The 19,424-nt window shown below is 31.5% G+C and overlaps 1 protein-coding gene across 3 annotated transcripts in view; it reads left to right on the forward strand.

The window, feature by feature from the left end:
• Positions 1–18,735, forward strand: part of LOC141447075 (uncharacterized) — a 170,510-nt gene extending 151,775 nt beyond the window's left edge. For all 3 annotated transcript variants that reach the window (XM_074114256.1, XM_074114257.1, XM_074114258.1), the window contains exons 2-9: positions 4,825–5,037; positions 9,768–9,906; positions 10,938–11,064; positions 13,114–13,162; positions 13,708–13,887; positions 15,752–16,285; positions 16,551–16,835; positions 17,022–18,735. In XM_074114256.1, the coding sequence (XP_073970357.1) occupies positions 4,825–5,037; positions 9,768–9,906; positions 10,938–11,064; positions 13,114–13,162; positions 13,708–13,887; positions 15,752–16,285; positions 16,551–16,835; positions 17,022–17,409 (1,915 nt within the window). In that variant the 3' untranslated portion in view covers positions 17,410–18,735. The remainder of the gene's footprint in view (positions 1–4,824; positions 5,038–9,767; positions 9,907–10,937; positions 11,065–13,113; positions 13,163–13,707; positions 13,888–15,751; positions 16,286–16,550; positions 16,836–17,021) is intronic.
• Positions 18,736–19,424: the final 689 nt, after the last annotated feature.

Below are 19,424 nucleotides of genomic sequence, written 5' to 3' on the forward strand. Positions count from 1 at the left end.
CAGATACAAGCTTAGACTAAAATAATCGTAGTTTAGTGACGGAGCGGCGAAGGATGCTGTCCTTTAAGCAATGCTACACCCTCATGACTAGTTTCCTTCAGTAAAAATCTTATCTTGTTTGGGGTTTTACATTTCTTTGCAATTGCCGATCCGTGCCTGACATTATACTCGCGACCATTCGAGGAAGTTTCCTGACTTATCAATTATTTATATTTTTTCTTTTATACGTGTTCATCAAATTGAACTATTTTCTACATTGTTTATGAGAATATTGTTTTCTACTGACAGAAAAAGACATTGTATATCTCAGATACGAGGAGGAAATAACTGTGAAAACTTTTAGACAGTCTAGTGGATGAACATGGTGATTGTAAAATTACACTTATTGGCTTGTAAAAAATAAAAAGTACGAGGGTCGTTTGAAAAGTCCGTGCAAAAATAAAAACTACTTAATTTTTTGGGGTAAACCTTTATTATTTTTCAACATAGTCTCCTTTTAGGCTTATACACTTCGTCCAACGCTGCTCTAGTTTGTTAATCCCTTCCGAATAATAGGATTTGTCCAAGTCTGAAAAATAGCCATTCGTTTCTGCAACCACCTCCTCGTTTGAATAAAATCTTTTTCACGCCAGCCATTTCTTCATATTGGGGAACAAATAGTAGTCCGAGGGAGCCAAGTCTGGAGAATAGGGGGGATGTGAAACGAGTTGGTACCCTGTTTCCATTAATTTTGCGACCACAACTGCTGAGGTGTGAGCTGGTGCGTTGTCGTGATGGAAAAGGACTTTTTTGTGGGCCAATCGTGGGCGTTTTTCTTGCAGCTCGGTTTTCAAACGGTCCAATAACGATGAATAATATGCACCTATAATAGTTTTACCCTTTTCCAGATAGTCGATGAGGATTATTCCTTGCGAATCCCAAAAGACAGTCGCCATAATCTTTCCGGCCGAAGGAACGGTCTTCGCCTTTTTTGGCGCAGATTCCCTCTTGGTAACCTATTGTTTAGATTGTTCTTTGGTCTCAGGAGTGTAGTGATGTATCCATGTTTCATCCACAGTGACGAAACGACGCTTAAAGTCGTGCGGATTCTTCTGGAACAGCCGCAAACCGTCCTTGCAACACTTCACACGATTTCGTTTTTGGTCAAGCGTGAGCAATCGCGGCACCCATCTTGCGGATAGCTTTGTCATGTCCAAATGTTGATGCAAAATATTATGTACCCGTTCATTCGAGATGCCCACAGCACTAGCAATCTCACGCACCTTTACACTTCTGTCATCCATCACCATATCATGGATTTTATCAATGATTTCTGGAGTAGTAACCTCAACAGGGCGTCCTTGAACGTTCAGCGTCACTTGTGCCCATATGGCCACTCCGAAAATTTTGAAACCACTTATAAACTGTTCTAATCGAAGGTGCAGAGTCACCATAATGTTTATCAAGCTTCTCTTTAGTCTCCTGAGGCGTTTTTCCTTTCATAAAGTAGTGTTTAATCAACACACGAAATTCTTTTTCGTCCATTTTTTGAAAATCACTCGACTTCCTCGATTCAAACGAATGCCAAACACAAAGAAATAGACCGATCTGGCTGAAACTTGGTGTGTGTTCTTCCAAGAGATGCTACTAACTAAACATAACCTCGATACGCGCCAGTGGTGCTATCTCTCTGACTTTGCACGGTCTTTTCAAACGACCCTCGTACTGTCGTTTTCTGACTCTTTTTTTATTTGTTATTTCATTATTAATAATTATAGATGTTATTTAATTAATTTCATTTCTTCTATTTATAGAAAAATTTAAAAATACCAAAGTTTATCTGTGAGATACGCGCGCCCGTTTTTGTAACTTTTTGGGCGCGCCCGCTGGAAGGTTAAACGCGAAAACGTGATAACGAAAATGGGTTTGTGTGTTTTTAATAAATGAGAAATCAATAATAAAGAATAAACAAAACTAACCTAAAGAGGTATAACGATAAATAAAAATATAATAAAATCATCATTTACAACATTAAAAAAAGGCTTAATAATGGAACAACACTAAAGATGGTCGCCCTCTAATCGTGTACAAGAATGTGAGATGTATTTTTTGGATGTTACGTTTAGTTTAATAGCGCTTATCGAATTATAATTTAGGTTTAAAGATACAGCAATTACTTTTCTTTTTTTTTCATTCGACTTAATTTCAGTTTGATGTTGTGTAATCGATTCCATTATATCATTTTAATTGGCTTGGGTTTTTGAAGAGTGTTTAGTGTGCCACACAGAGAAAGAAAGGGCCCAACGAAGGGTGTGAAAGGTAATGGATGAGTTCTTCTTCGCTTCTTTTGTTTTTTGTTCTTTTTAAGTCCTTAGTATTAGGTAACCACCAACTATAACCTTTGGGCTGTTTCCTTAATTGCTTTAGTAGATCTGATAAGGTGTAGTGTTCATTTCTTCTGTCTAAACTGTCGGACACTTTCTTCTTTTTAGGTAAATATGCCCTTCAAATGTGTTAAGGGTGTATCATTTTTTTCCCCATAAACCACTTGTGTGACGTCTGTCTACCCTTAAATGTATAGTTTGTAAAGGATATCTTCAAACGATATCCGCTCTTTGAAGGTGAAAAAAATATAGGGGAGCTTAGAAAAAAAATAAGAAGTAACGTTTAGCAAGCCTGGGTGGTAAAATCTTGACATCGCTCTTTCTCAAAATAAATACAAAAAACAAATCTTAAAACATCTGGCGTTTGTTAAAATTATTTCTACCTTTTAAAATCTATCAACTTTTTGTATTTTCAAAGCGAAAAGGAGTCAAAAAGTGAAAATTGGCCTCATCTATTTTGTAATCACCTAAAAATTTTTTTTTTTTACGTCTATTGTGCTACAATCAACGCGTTAGCGCTAAAAGTAATAGTGATAACAGTGAACAGTAGAAGTAAATGAGTGGAGAAGTTATCCCAGTGGTAACACTCCAAAACATTACATGGTTAGTCCACGCTCTTCACTAGAGAGGAGATCACGAGGCCACACTGTCTTTTAAGACGTCTAGTCCGGGTTATCAGGAAGAGTTCTAGAAGAAAGTTTTTTGAGCTAGAGGATTTTGTATGAGATTGCAGGCTGAAGTGGAGTTTTCTGTATCGTGTTTTCAGCAACTTCGGTGTTAAAAAGTTCAGTGTGTATAGTCAGGTTGGAGACATAAAATGGAGCGCGTAAAATAGTTCGAAGTATTTTAGATTGAAGGGACTGAATCCTTTGGAGATTGGAGCGATTGGTTGAACCCCACAGCTCTATTCCATACGCCCAGATGGTTTTCAAAATATAAGTATAAATCAGTCTTTTGTTGTCCAGAGAGAGTTTTGATCTGTCGTCTAAGAGTCTTTTAAGTAGTCGACAGCTTCTGTTCAGTTCTGTTCTTTTAAGTCTAGTGTGGGGGTTCCAAGAAAGTCTTCGGTCTAAGTAAAGCCCGAGGTAGCCGGGCAACGTTCACTACTGGTAGAGGTGTTAGGTTATAGAAGACTGGAGGAAGAGTAATGCGCCGAAGAGTGAAGGTGATGTTTTGCGTTCTTAGTTTCATTAAGCTTAATAGCCCATCTCTTGAACCACTGTTCTATTAAGGAGAGATGTGATTGCTACCTAAGAATAAAAACAACTTAATCTTTCACTTTTTAACACAAGTGTACTGTATTTTGTACCCGACTGTATTTGTATTTATAATAAAACTTCTTTACAACAAGGTACTCAATTAAAGGCTACAATAAATTGAAAGTTTGAAAATAAATTAATTATAATTACAAGTATTAGTTATTTGTAATTAACTACGTAATTTTTTGCTCACGTAAGTTGAATTCAAGACTGAAATTTCGTTTTAACTCCATAATTCAAATTACAAAAGTAAAAGACCAACTCCAACTTTCCCTTTTTCTTCCTTAATATGCGAGTAAAATGTAATGATTATTCCAGAATAAAGATAAATCACAAGAATAATTTGGAATAGAGTTAAAATGAAGTGCCTTCTTTAATACTAACTATAACGATGAGATACATCTTTTATTATTCTAACAGAAAAATATTTATGGGTGATAAAAGGCCAGCACAAGGGTCTGTGTGACGTCTATACATTCTTAAAAATATGATACTAGAAGTATTAATGAAATGTTGGGTACGTGCTGATTTGTGCACCTTTTGGCGTTTAATCAACCCTTATACTTAACTTTCAAAACAGTTAAGTTTTTGTTAAGGAGTTTATATATTAATAAATACAAATACGAGTAAATAATCGCCTATTTTTTCAGGCGAAGCTTAACGTCCAACTACCAATTAGGTGTCGTGGACGGAGGCGACTAGATAACATACTTTACTGTAAATTTCTTTTATTAACCAATTAATAAAATCTAAGGCCTTAAGACCGGGAATCGAACCCAGTACCACAATACATATTAGCTTCGCAGGTCTCGCCTCTAACCACTCGGCTACCGTGGCGCCTTACAATATACGTGTACATACATAGCTTTAATTTCCCGTAAGCTTAACTTCGATTGTAGATGTTAAGAGGTATTATTGTAAATTCACGTGCTTTCATAACATGTGTTCAAAATATTTTTTATTTATACATAGCCAGCTTTATTTTGTTTCATTTTCTATATTTTATTCCATCATTTTAATCTTCAATTTGCTTATTTATTGTCTTTTTTGTTATTTTGTTCTCATATTGTGTTCTTTAATGTATTGTTCTGATGTAATTAGTGTATTTATATTAATTGTTCAAGATGGCGCCACCTGATGGCTACAAAAGAATAAATACAATATACAAATAATGATTTCAATTTTATGGTATTCTGTTGCAGAGGGAAGTACGCAGCGGTAAGAAGATGTCGTGAAAGAGATACTGGCAGACAATATGCAGCGAAATTCCTCAAAAAACGTAATAGATCTAAAGATAACAAAAAGGAAATCTTACACGAAGTGGCCGTGCTAGAAGCGTGTAAACCCTGTAATCGAGTTGTTAATCTGCATCAAGTATTTGAATCGAACAGCGAGATGATTCTGTTGTTAGAACTGTAAGTTATTTTGTTTATATATATTTTTTTTTGTGTGATATTTAAGGCGCTGCAAAAACTAAGTTTATTGGCGACCAGAGCTTTTTTTCGGAGCACTGCCGGACTCCATTACAATATTCTCTGGTTACCATCACCGGACATTGAGCTGTAAGAAGCTCCCTAGGATAAGAATTGTTTGAATCTCGTATTGGCTAACCCTTTAACCAATCCCGTCACTATTTGATCTGTGTTGTTGCAACAAAAAATAATGTAAACAAAAAGGAAGGTTACACATTATAACATACTTTACAACATTGAAAGTGAGGTTACACTCTATAACACAGAAAAATTGTCGTAAGTTTGGTTTATTTGTTTACCTTGCAATTTTTGACGATTGCAACTGTCATGTAGGATAGTTTTTATACTAGTTTAAATAGTATAAAGTATTAAAGTTGAATGGATTTTTTTGTAAAAAGGTTATGCCCTAGCAATGGCGACTGATGCCTTTCAGACTTATGAGGTGACGTAGTAGTAGGGTTGCCAACTCCATAAAGTTCCAAAAAAAGACACCCTAAAAAAATTAGGTACATTCAGCGCAGTCGACAGGATTTTGGGGCCCGGGAATATACAGGGTGTTCAGCATTAAGAATACCGTTACTTCGGGAGCCGATTCTGGGCATCATTTGCAACAAAAAATTCCATATAAACTATGGCTCGATTCGGCTCCGTTTTATAGATATTTTTAATTTTATGTTTTTTTAAGGTATCACTACTTTTTAGCAAACAGTTGTCTATATTTCTCAAACTATTAAAGCTACAGCAATTTCAATAAGCTCATTAGAAAGAAGGTTAAATTTCCTTTTAAATAAGCTAATTTATATTCCAAAATAATAATATTAAGTATTTCACTTTGTGGCCCAAACATAAGAAATAGTAAGTTTCTAATTTTTTCTCCAAAACTTTGACTTCATTTTTCTCAAAAATATTATATAAGTTTAAAACGTGCACTATTCATGAAAAACACCTACATACAATCACCTTTCGAAAGATATCCCATGAATAGTGGTTATTTTAAAAATTGATGGAGAAATCTGTGATTAATTGCAAAAAAGTAGGCCTCAAAACAGCGTCGGCATTATGAAAGGAATTCACCTACCATAAGAGTATAATTGATCAGAAACCTGTAATCCTGCACCATTTTTTTGCATTTTGTTCATTGTTACATCAATAACCTGTTGACCTATTCAGTTCAGTCAGAACAGAAAAACAACACGCCAAATGAAGAAGTCTCGGAAGTTAGAACTTAAATCAAAAATGCAATAAAATAAATTAGATTTGTGTGAATAATATCTGAAAAAAGGACAAAAGGCGTCCTTTCCTAATTTAAGAAAGGGCAAGGACGTCAGGTGTTAAAAAAAGGGACTGTCCTTTCCAAAAAAAAAAAGGGCAGTTGGCAACCCTACGTAGTAGTCAAAAAAGCAATTTGTTTTTAATCAATAAATTAGATTTTTCATGTTAAAACATGTTAAAATTGTCATAAATTATTGTTTCAATGGAACTGAAATCCCATTAAGTGTGAGCAGCGCCCATGTTATAACAACTATCCTTTCCAAGTATTTACCTAGAATTGCTATCATGGAATCAGCAAACCTGGCTCTGTCTTTGCTGACGTATCCTGTTCTTAGCTTTATTCAAATGTCAAGTGCATATAATATTCGTTTTCGGAAAGTAAGAGATGACTTGTAATTACACAGAATCTTAGTAATAAGATCAGCTTGGGAAAGATTCTCTTTAGTTATTAGTTAAGAAAGCTTAAGCACTAATTAAACAGTATGTTGGTACGGAAATACCTTATTCCTGGAACTGAAGAGAAAAATAATGTAAAGCCTGCTGAGAAGCTAAAACTGCGTTTTAATGTTGCATGCTGTATTCTTTTTATAACTTCTTCTTTATTAAATTCTGTATTAAAACACGCTGATTATTATCAAAAAGAAAAAAAAAAGACATCTTTTAAAGATGGCTAAACTCGTATCTAAACAAAAAACAAAAAATCTGACTTACTAGACACTTTATTATGGTAAACAGCTAAGAAGGTTATACATACAAACTACGTCATCACAAACATCTGTATCCTTTGACTGTGGACTAGATCTTTGTAACATATTGGAGGTCACACACAGCACAATGGTGTACAGTGAAGGGGACGAAATGGAAACACTGTGAAAGTTTTGTGCTTGATAGTCTTTCGTTTATTTTATTTTTTTAGGGACGCGCTAAAAAAAGACTATCTTAAATACCGGATGTTGTCTCTGTATCTTTGCAATAATCCTAAATGAATCCAAGATAGGTTTCCTAGTTTCCTATACTTTTTTTTTTAGTGTTAAAATCGATTTTACTGGTTGTTTCCAAAAATATCATTTGAGGATTGTGTTGGACGTGGACTAGGGTTTTCTTAACTTCGTTTGCTTTGTCTATTACTTGTAATTACTTCTAAATTACTAAGGATTAGTTTTAATTTCTTTTCAACTGGAAATTTAAATGAGCAAATGGTAGCTTGAAACTAAAGTATGTTATAGTCAGAGACATACGAGGTGTGGCTATTAAATAACGAGACTATTGCTGAAAAACATTTTATTTTAAATTTATACATATTTAGTTATTATCACCTTCAATATACACCCCTCCGAAACAGTACTGGAAGTCCTTTTCTTTGAGCTCCTGAATGACGCGAGCCGCTTTTTCTTTCACAACTTCAACGGACTGGAAATCGTGTTCCTTTTAATGCAGATTTGACTTTAAGGGAACAGATAAAAGTCACTTGGGGCCAGGACAGGCGAATAAGGCGGATGGCCTAAAACTGGGATGTTGTACTTGGCTAGAAGCGTCTTGGACAGACAATGCAGTGTGAGCCGGCGCGTTGTCTTGATGGAGAACCCCGTGACTTGGTTCTTCCACAAATCGGGTCGTTTTTTCCTTACTCTTTCACGGAGTTGAGCAAGTACCTCACCGGTAGTAATGTTGATTAATAATTATAATCGACATTTTCATCCGTTTTGGACGTGGAAGGGTGACCCGGGCGGTTATCATCTCCGACGTCTTCTCGGCCATCTTGTAAACGATTGAACCACTCAAAAACTTGCGCACGTGATTCAACATTCATCGCCATAAACTTCTTTTAATAAAAGATAAGTTTCGTTGGTCTACTACATGTGTAGTATCATGTTTTCGGCAAAACGAAACTAACATCTCTTACACAAAAGACGGTTCCGGTCAGACAGATTTCTCTACAAACACGTGAGGCGCTGCAATCGAAAGAGAAGGCTTTACGCTGCACAGCTGTCGGTCGTTAGGATTTGGCGTATGCATAGTTCTTCTGTAGCAGCATCAGTTTCGTTGTTTAATAGCCACACCTCGTACTGAAGTTGCCCTGCCTGTTAATTATCTAATTCATAGAATTAAAAAGAAGAGCGATACTAACTAAATTTCAAATATACAAAAGAGAACAAAGAATATAGGATATAAGAAAATATAATTAAGTGTATGTAGAAAATAACTAATAATACTACCAACACTGAAAAATGTTAATTAATGAGAACTTTTAATAATAACAATAAAAATATAAGTACAATTATCGTTTAATTACCAAGAAAATAAATAGAAAACTTAGAAAATTAAAATAAACAATTAGTAAATTTATTAATGGCTCCTCCCTCCTCCCTTTATTTTGTATAAATATTTTTCCTTCAATGTTGCAAAAGTTGGACAAATTAAAATGCTATTAACTAAATCGACAGGTTCATTTAAAGTAAATAGCTTACAGGAGCGACTAGAATTAAACTGAAATTTATTTCTATCCAGGTATATACCAGAACTTTTGTTTATTAGCTACACGCACTTGGGTTATCAATCTTAGTTTATTAATGTTAGTATTAAATATAATTATAAGTTTCACAAGAAAAAGAGAAACTACAAATATTTCTATAGACAATAGTGACTATTGCTATGCGGTTAGCGTACTGGACTCCCACGCGGAGGTCCCGGGTTCGAATCCAGCTGCTAACTCTTAGATTTTCTCTTTTTAGGAGCTTCTTACAGCTCACCTGTTCGGTGATGGGCAGTGTTGTCTGTAACGAGAGAACACTGTCCGAAGGCCGGCAGTGCACTGAAAAAAGCACCGGGCGCCAATAACCTGAGATGTTGACGCGCCTTAAATCATTAAAAGAAGAAGATAAAAAAAAAAAAATTGCGACTATTCAAAACTGAATTGGATATCTCGGTTAAATAGATTAAGTATTTCTTCTAAAAGAATCGAACAAGTTATATTGATTCTCTTTAATTGTCTCATTAAGTATTTCTTCTAAAAGAATCGAACAAGTTATATTGATTCTCTTTAATTGTCTCATTAAGTATTTCTTCTAAAAGAATCGAACAAGTTATATTGATTCTCTTTAATTGTCTCATTAAGTATTTCTTCTAAAAGAATCGAACAAGTTATATTGATTCTCTTTAATTGTCTCATTAAGTATTTCTTCTAAAAGAATCGAACAAGTTATATTGATTCTCTTTAATTGTCTCAAGATCCTTAGATTCCGATGGAAATCAGATACCTTCTCAGTTTATCACCCAATTAAAAGTTCTCAATTCCATCAATCTGTTAAACTCAGTAATAGGAATAATTCGTTTTTTAAAAATTATATTTTGTTTGTACGCTGTTCAAATATGTGCATACTTTATTGGTTTTGTTTTTCCAGTGCTTGCGGTGGTGAACTTCAAATGTTACTGGATAGCGATGAAGTACCATCAGAGAGTCAAGTGCAATCATTTATGAAGCAAATATTAGATGGTATTGCATATCTGCACAGTATCAATGTGGCTCATCTAGATATCAAGGTAAAAAATAAATAAATATTGTAACAAAAATACTTGCAGTTGTATTGTGTGAACATTCAAAATGATATTTAAACGTTTTAAACGATTTTTACGTCGCATGAATACATTCCACTGTTTCTAGCTGTGGCAAGCAAAATGGTTAAACCTAATACTTAAATTTTACTGCAACAACAGTAATAATTCAAGTTCATTCGTATTTTCGTAAAATGAATGGATATAATGGGATTAACTATTGTTTAGTTAAATTCAATGGCAGAAAGAACCAGGATATGCACGTGAATTAGGTGGGGAGCCACCGACCTATTTGAATGCAACATCTGGGGACGCCCACATTATGCGTTCAATATGTTTTGAAGTAAAAGTAAACAGCATATTAAAAGAAACTGACCATGTGCAGCAATGCAGTTAATAACCTTTCGATTTTATAGCCTAATACTTCACATGGAGTCTAAAAATAGATTGCTGTGTTGTTTTTTTTAAAAGTTAGTAGTGTTTACTTTTTCTTGGTTAAACTTCTATCATTTTTAATTTAAACACTATATTAAACTAAACTATTAAAAGTACATAAAATGCAGTCATCCGTCAGGCTGGTGACATTAAATATTATCAGCAACATAATCAGCGCTATCTTTGTGGGGGCGTATTTTACTGTTTTTAATTGATAACATCATTATGCACTTTCGTTTTTTTATAGATTAAAAATTATAAAACAGAAAAATGGCAAAATTTACTTTGAAAAGATGAGATAAACGTGTAAAAAAAAATAATATTAACAATGCAAATTATTCTGCTAATTTGCGTACAAAGTAAATACGCACATTTTATTCTTTAAACATCATTCAGTTTGTTCTCTTTTATTCTTATCACTAAAACAATAAATATCTAGAACAATTTGTTTATTAATTGCACTTTTTATTAAACAATAAAGAGAGAATTGTAACAATTCCTGTGGGAATAAAAATTTATTATTACAAAATTAAAAATAAAAAAAAGTAACCTGTAATAATTATTTTTTCCTTTGCTTGTTACAGCCCCAAAATTTGGTATTAACTGGTACATTCCCGGAGTGTGAAGTTAAACTTTGCGATTTTGGTATTTCAAGGTACCTTAGTAAAGGGGCAGATGTTAGAGAGATATTAGGAACACCGGACTATGTTGGTAAGTAAAGTATAAAAATTATCGAGACAATTTAGTTTCAAGTGTTTTCTTTTGGAAGGGGGGTGGACATAATCCATAAATATTAGGCATTTTGTCCCAGAATCTGCGCTTATTGCAGTTATTTTTGTGATTGAGGGTAGTTATTTGGGCCATAGTTCCCTATTGGATATGAATAATAGAGAAATAATTCTATCGCATCATTTCAGTTCCAATACCTCAATGTAGATTCACAATTCAATTTGTGAAAACAAAATGTGCTATAAAATGCAGTTTGCAACAATATATGGAAAAACAAGTTAGCAACTATAAAATAGATTTAACAAATGTTGGACAAAAACGTATTTAAAAAAAATATATATATATAAATAAATAAACTAGGGAATAATAATTGAAAAAATTGCCAGCACAAAAAGGGCGTCAGTTCTCGAGTCTCTGAAATTGGTGAATGCTAACATTTGGATACCAGTTCGCTATCTGCAAAACAGGTTGAAAAGAAAAATAATAGTTTGTATTAAATTTATATAAATAAAGAATCTTTAAATTACTTAGTTTTGTATTAAATTGATATAAATAAAGAATCTTTAAATTACTTAAGTTTTGTATTAAATTGATATAAATAAAGAATCTTTAAATCACTTAGTTTTGTATTAAATTTATATAAATAAAGAATCTTTAAATTACTTAGTTTTGTATTAAATTGATATAAATAAAGAATCTTTAAATTACTTAGTTTTGTATTAAATTGATATAAATAAAGAATCTTTAAATTACTTAAGTTTTGTATTAAATTGATATAAATAAAGAATCTTTAAATTACTTAGTTTTGTATTAAATTGATATAAATAAAGAATCTTTAAATTACTTAGTTCTGTATTAAATTTATATAAATAAAGAATCTTTAAATTACTTAGTTTTGTATTAAATTGATATAAATAAAGAATCTTCGATTTAGTTTTGTATTAAATTGATATAAATATAAAATCTTCAAATTACTTTGGGAAAACATTACGTATTAAGTTTTAAAAACTTTTTTTTTCTCCATATCAATCATAACAATGACTTCTCCAATCCAGATTTCGTGATGATTTAGGTTGTAAATAAAGGCAATCATCATGCTAATAAGGCCAGCAAAAATAACTACTACATATATGTATCATCAGCTTATGTAATCTTTATTCAAAGATGCTACAGTTATATTTGTTGAGAACACTTAATAGTAACAATAATAATAACAATGGTAGCAAATAGCGTATCATATTCCAAAACTTTTAATTAAATATTGTTTTTATTTATTTGTTATTAAAAATTTCTCATACTATAATAAAGCCATAACGCTTATTAGTTTATGCGATAATCAGTCGTGAGTTTTTATTCTGTTAATGAAATTTATAGTGAAAGTTATGCTTGCAATTATTACAATTGTAGTTCATGAATGAATGAACTATTTATCTTCTCATTATAAAATAATTTAAAAATTATTCTAAAATTATGCAAAGTTTATGGAATAAAAGAGAAGTATTCTCATTAAAGAAAAAAGTTTTAATAATAAAATAAAATGGCTTATAACGATAATTATAATACCAAGTTTAAACACAGTCTAATGACATTATATTCAGTAGCGAATCAATAACCAAACAGTAGTATTTACCAATTTCTCTCCCATTTCCAACTTAAATTGAATTTAACGTTTGAAAATTGCTGTATTTGATGAAAAGAAATCAACATAGCTTTACTTAGAAATAATATAAATTATTATAAGACTAAAGCTGGGAGTTTTACAGTTCTTAATTAAATTTAAAAGCATTTCTTTTTCTCTTTAATGTGTAAACATTACAATAAAGATGTTTAGAAATGTAAATATAAGGTTTATATCACCGTGCTTATTTAATTGAATACTATATTGTTTCTTATCTTTTGGTGGAATATTTCTCTAAAGTTCCTTATTAATAACATTTCCTTAAGAATAAATCTAACTTATTTGAACAAAATAATATGTTTTTAATAATTATTGTATTGAGTATTAAAATGTTTGTTTTATTATTGTTACAGCTCCAGAGGTATTAAACTATGAACCAATCAGCCTTGCTACAGACATGTGGTAAGAATTTGTTTTTTACTTGTGTGCTTACATTCAATTATAAAAGAAAAAGTGGAATTCATTTAGATTTTTGTCTTTAAGAAAAGAAAATAATAGCATATATTATACAAATATTTACCAAATACCAGAAATATTTTTCATATCTAGTGAAACTTTATGGAGGCTGTAGATATAATCTGTTTATTAAATATTCAGATAAGAGATTTGTCTACGGCATATTTGAAATTTTTGACGTCAAATTTAATTTTCTACTGATCATATAAAAAAAAAATATGGCACCTGTTGAACATTTTCTCTTTTTTGAAATTATTACAAATTTTTCTTTCAACATTGATTTGTACTGAATGCTTCTTTGTTCTTAACTTAATGTGAGCTATTTTGGGGGTCATCATGTATTGTACTTATTTTGGTGTGGAAGCGACTTCCACATAAGTAGTTACATTTGTGAGAAGTTACGAGAAATTATCTGGATAACTTCATTTATTTGTATAACCCAAAATTTACGATAAATTTTAATGATGGATTTTTTTGTTTTTTTTGAACAGGTCCATTGGTGTTTTATTGTACGTCTTATTAACTGGATGCTCTCCTTTTGGCGGTGAGAACAAACAGGAGACATTTTGCAATATCTCACAGTGTAAGCTAGACTTTCCGGATGAACTATTCGAGGACATTTCTGAAGAAGCTAAGGATTTAATGATTAAACTTATGGTCAAGAATCCGAGGTAAATTTTTTGATTGCTAAATTGAAATTTAGATTAATAATTTCCTCTTCTCATTCCCAACTGTATTTCTTAAGAGGGATCTTACGCATATTTATTCTTAGTAAGATATTTTGATCTCAAGATAAACCTTAGTTGTTTAAGAGAAACATCACAAAAATTATGGTTCTTATGAGGGATAGATTCTTGAACTTAATTTTATTATGAAATGATCTTAAAAAGTAAGCTGCAACTTTAGTTTTAAGCCCTGATCCAAACGTGAAGCTCAGAAATGTTTTCATTACTTCTTAGTCCTTCAGATCACAATTCTGCTAATATTCTGTTTTCAAAAATGTACAAGAGAAATGCTTAAAGTATTCCGTCATTCAAATTCTTCACATTTCATCCATGTTTTCACCAAAATGATATTGATGTTTCTAGACTCATCAAATTCTACCATTTTAATATTTTCTCATTACTTCATTCAAAGTATCGGCGCTCTTCAGCCTGATTTTATTATTGTGAAATTTTAGTTTTTCGTTCTTATTTATAATCGATTTTGTAATTGATTAATTGATATTTGTTATATTTTAAAAAAGGGTTACCTTCTAAAGAAGGTATAAAATACCAAGTAAGGTTACCTTCTAGAGAAGGTATAAAATGCCAAGTAAGGTTACCTTCTAGAGAAAGTATAAAATACCAAGTAAGGTTACCTTCTAGAAAAGGTATAAATGCCAAGAAGGTTACCTTCTAGAGAAGGTATAAAATACCAAGTAAGGTTACCTTCTAGAAAAGGTATAAAATGCCAAGTAAGGTTACCTTCTAGAGAAAGTATAAAATACCAAGTAAGGTTACCTTCTAGAAAAGGTATAAAATGCCAAGTAAGGTTACCTTCTAGAGAAAGTATAAAATACCAAGTAAGGTTACCTTCTAGAAAAGGTATAAATGCCAAGAAGGTTACCTTCTAGAGAAGGTATAAAATACCAAGTAAGGTTACCTTCTAGAAAAGGTATAAATGCCAAGAAGGTTACCTTCTAGAGAAGGTATAAAATACCAAGTAAGGTTACCTTCTAGAAAAGGTATAAAATGCCAAGTAAGGTTACCTTCTAGAGAAAGTATAAAATACCAAGTAAGGTTACCTTCTAGAAAAGGTATAAATGCCAAGAAGGTTACCTTCTAGAGAAGGTATAAAATACCAAGTAAGGTTACCTTCTAGAAAAGGTATAAAATGCCAAGTAAGGTTACCTTCTAGAGAAGGTATAAAATATCAAGCAACTTGGTTCGAACCTATATTTCACCACTATGAATCAAGTTTAAGATGGCTAGTAGCAGTGGCAGCTCTAGCTCGTGTAGCGCCCGTGTGCAATGAAACCCTGGCGCCCCCTAGGCCTGACCCCCCCCCCGCGGCTATAACTATTAACTTTGAGTTGAAACAAAATGTTCGAAAAAGAAGCCGCCCATTGGGCGCTCGCGTTTGATAAGCCACCGCGCTGGCTGGCCGCTTCTGTCATATCATTGTTGTACCATGATGGTCCAAGACGATGCTCTTAGCTGTCTCAGGGAGCGCCGCGGCGCCCCCTGAGACGGCGGCGCCCGTGTGCATTGCACACCCTGCACTATAGGTTAAGCCGCCCCTGGCTAGTAGTGCTAAAACGCCAAAAAAAGTGATGTAAACAAATGAAAAGGTAGAATTGGATGAGACCCGTTTGACACAGGGGTATTTATTTACCCATAATCAATTATTTTTGAGACTTAGTTGAATTCAGTTCAAGATTACAATAAGTTGATTTAATGGCCAACTTTATAGTCTTAGTGTTACCCTCAAAAATGGCCCAATTAGGTGGTTTATCAATAAGTAATTAATCATTTTTTTCATTTTTATTTTCAGTGACCGAATTACAGCAAGACAATGCCTGGAACATGCTTGGTTTACTAAAGATTTTGGTGAAACAATTACATCGCTTACTCTAGGTACAACGCAATCAGCTACAAATACAATTACTAAAAATATAACTCCAGTTCCTATGCCGAGAACGCCGGTGCCTTCAAAGAAACCATTAACCATACAAATACCAAGCGAAGTACAGACTGATGAAGGAACAACGACTGTTATAGAAAATGTTAGGACACCAGAAAATAATAATATACCACCACCGATACCGAAAACACCAATACCAGTTACCACTTCCACCACTACTATCATATCATCAACGCCAGAAATAGTGATACCAATATTAAGAACCGAAAGAAATGATAGAGGTCTTTCACAAGAAAGGCGGCGTTCATTTAAAAGCAATATGGAGAATTTGGTGAAGCGATTAGATGAAGAGGATGACCTTAAAACGCCAACTACAAGAATTACAAGGACGGACAGTGCTCGAAGAAATAGAGCTAGCGCAATGCAAACGATGCCAACTTTGAGGTAAGTTGAAATGTTCAAGTTGTTCTTGCGCAAAAATGTTTTAAAGCTTAACATCTGCAAAATTAAAATTAGCCTCTCTCCAAAGACTATTGAATGTCATAATGCTCATAACAATAATTGTTTTCATAACAATGAAAATACATCAAGGATCTTAAAGCTGTATTAATTTATGCGGAAGAACTGATTCAAAAATTCTTGGATTAAATGAAATCGAAATTAATAACTGAACTTTTAACTCAATTAATTTTTCTTTTTATTTTTACAGGTATCGTAACACTTACATTAATGGCCATATGGAATTATTTAAATGTGAACGAGCCATTGTTGTGGACGAAGATGAAGGACTACCACCATCAATCAATTCTTCAGCTGATAATTCATCAGTTAGCAGTGGCGATTCAAATAGTGATACCGTTAGCGATATGTCCATAGATTCCTCAAGTGATCGTTCCAGCATAATTTCACTTGACGATTCATTAGATTTTCATTTTGGAAGTGGTAAAGGTCTTAGACATTATTCATCTTGTCTAAACGTTTGGGAAGCCGCTAGGTAGGTAGTTAAAAAAAAATTATATTACATTTTGTTTATTTTATAGTTTTAATAAATGTAAATAAATCAAAGCTAACTTTGGGCTTTTAAATTGCAAAACTCGAAGAATACTTCATTAAAGTTTTAATTACAAATAGTTTTATATAACTTAATTACTAAAAACACAATCTTTTAATTTTGTTACAGAAATCAAAGGCCAACGATAAGAGCATGGCAATCCCGAGAATGTAACGAATCATTTTTAAGAGCAATGTCAAAATTTAGATTATCCGAAGGAACAAGAACACCTAGAAACAAATTAACCGTATTTAATAACAATAATAACAATAACAATAATAATAATGAAATTAATTTTAAATTAATGACATCCCAGTCGTCGCCAAAATGTATCGGCCTGGATATAATTAAGGAAACAAATAGTAATAAAGTTGTTATACGTGAATTACGTTCAGTAAATGGTAGCAATCGTTATGCTAAAACTAGTGAATTGAAACTAGAATCAGTTCAATCAAAAATACGCAAATTTCAAGTACCGCAACCAAAATCTGATCAACTGAGTAACAATATTTTTTAAAAAAAAGAAGTAAGTTATTTTTGTTTTCTTACCTGCTCATTACTTAAATACGAAAAGAGCTTAAAGAGAAAATAAATTTTGTAAAAGTAATTCCATCCCGTTAAAAATAAAACAAAAATTGTTTATAGTTTGTAGTTAAAGTTTCGAAGAAATAAGATAATCTGTAAATAATAAGAAATTTAATTGTAGTTTATTTTATTGTAAATATTTTGATGTAAATAATTATTTGCAAGGTAATATTTTTCTTACTTTTCTTTTTTGTAATTTATAAGATAATTTATGTTTTTATTGATTTATAATAACATTAAGATAATTTGTTTAATGAAACACTTTAATTTTTTAATGAAATACTTCTTTTTATGTGATTATGTTTCAACAAAAGATTGTGATAAAAAAAAATTATTTATTAAAAAGTAATAAGAAAAATAAAATGCAATAAATTGTGTTTAAGATCTTTACAATTAGATTCGAACATTTATTTGTTTTTATAAAGCTGTGTAAAATTTAATTAAAAGATCTTTGTACAATAAATGCTCAAATACAACGTTCAAAAAATCTTGACAATCACACTTAATATGGAATATTTATTTAAAAAAAAAAATCACTATCTTTACATTTTAAACATAATCATAAAAATGGTTATTTCTTTTAATTTTTAAGAATATGTTAAGGAATGCTAGTCATATTAATGAATAAATTAAAAGAAATTTAAAAAAATATATATATATCCAATTTAGAAAATTTTTAGGGATTTTTATACCACAAAAAATAATTCACATATATTTAAATTCAGATCAATTCTATGTCTGTGCAATTATTGAAGTAAAACCGTTTCATTAAAACATTTAAACTGAATTATATCGAATTAAAGTGTAAAAAAAAAGACTAATATTAAGGGAATATTATAAAAAATATCTTCTTTTTTTTTACAATTTTTCTGTATAAGATATATATGTATCATTTATTTATAGGATAATAAATAAATAAGTGTACTTACTTTATTTAATTGACAAGTACTTACGAATAAATACAAATACCATTAACAGATATAAACTGTAAGATGGCCATATTTCATTAATAAATTAAAAAAATAAAGAAATAAATAGGGACAAAGTAAAATTTTTGATGTGCCAATTTGTCATACATTTTTTATAATTGTTATTATTATTATAAGATTAGAAATTAGTTTTTATAATTTATTTAAGAAATCAAATGACTATGCTCTGTGATTTTGTTTTGTTCTGTGTCTTAAATTATGATTTATTAAAAGAAAAAAAAAAAAAAAAAATCAATTTAACAACAGGAAATAAGCGATGAAGTCAAAAATGTGTTTGTAGTTTGTAAAAATATTGAAACGTTTTGTAAATTATTATAAATGCTCATTTGAAAATTTTAATAATTTATCCAAACATAGTAAATAAATGAAATAAGTTGTAATTTACTTATTTAAATAATTCTTTATTATACATATGCTATATTAAACTTTATTTAAAAAAAGCTGAGGATTTTTTGTTTTTTTTAAAACTCTCATTGTTTTATACTCTTGCTGTGTTGTGTTTTTCTTTGAAGTAAAGTAAACCGAGCAATGGAATTCTGTGAACTGAACAATAGAGATAGGGAACGACCTTTTAGGAGGTACAGTTAATTCAAAGCAGAAAGAATTCAAAGAAATATACTCATGACGAATTTTATCTCTTATTTGAACTACTGCCTATTTTGCCTTTTAAATTAATGTAGGTAAATTCTGAAATAGTGCTATGGTAATCTAGATGGGACATTTTTGTTGGCGTTTTTACCCATTTTTTTTTTTTATGTAAACACAGAGACCGTTTACCGAAAGCTACCTCATCTGTGCATAAAACTTATAAATGGGTATTTCTGGATCAATCGATATTGTTAAAAACAATTGTCTTTCGATGTATCCAAAAAAAACCAAGTACAAAACAAAATCGTTTAGTGGGTCTAAATCCATTACACTCCAGATTACATCGTCTTAAGAATAAGGTCCCAGAATT

Source organism: Rhodnius prolixus, unplaced genomic scaffold (assembly GCF_049639745.1).
Source record: "Rhodnius prolixus isolate KJV_2025 unplaced genomic scaffold, Rpr scaffold_7, whole genome shotgun sequence".
Taxonomy (NCBI): domain Eukaryota; kingdom Metazoa; phylum Arthropoda; class Insecta; order Hemiptera; family Reduviidae; genus Rhodnius; species Rhodnius prolixus.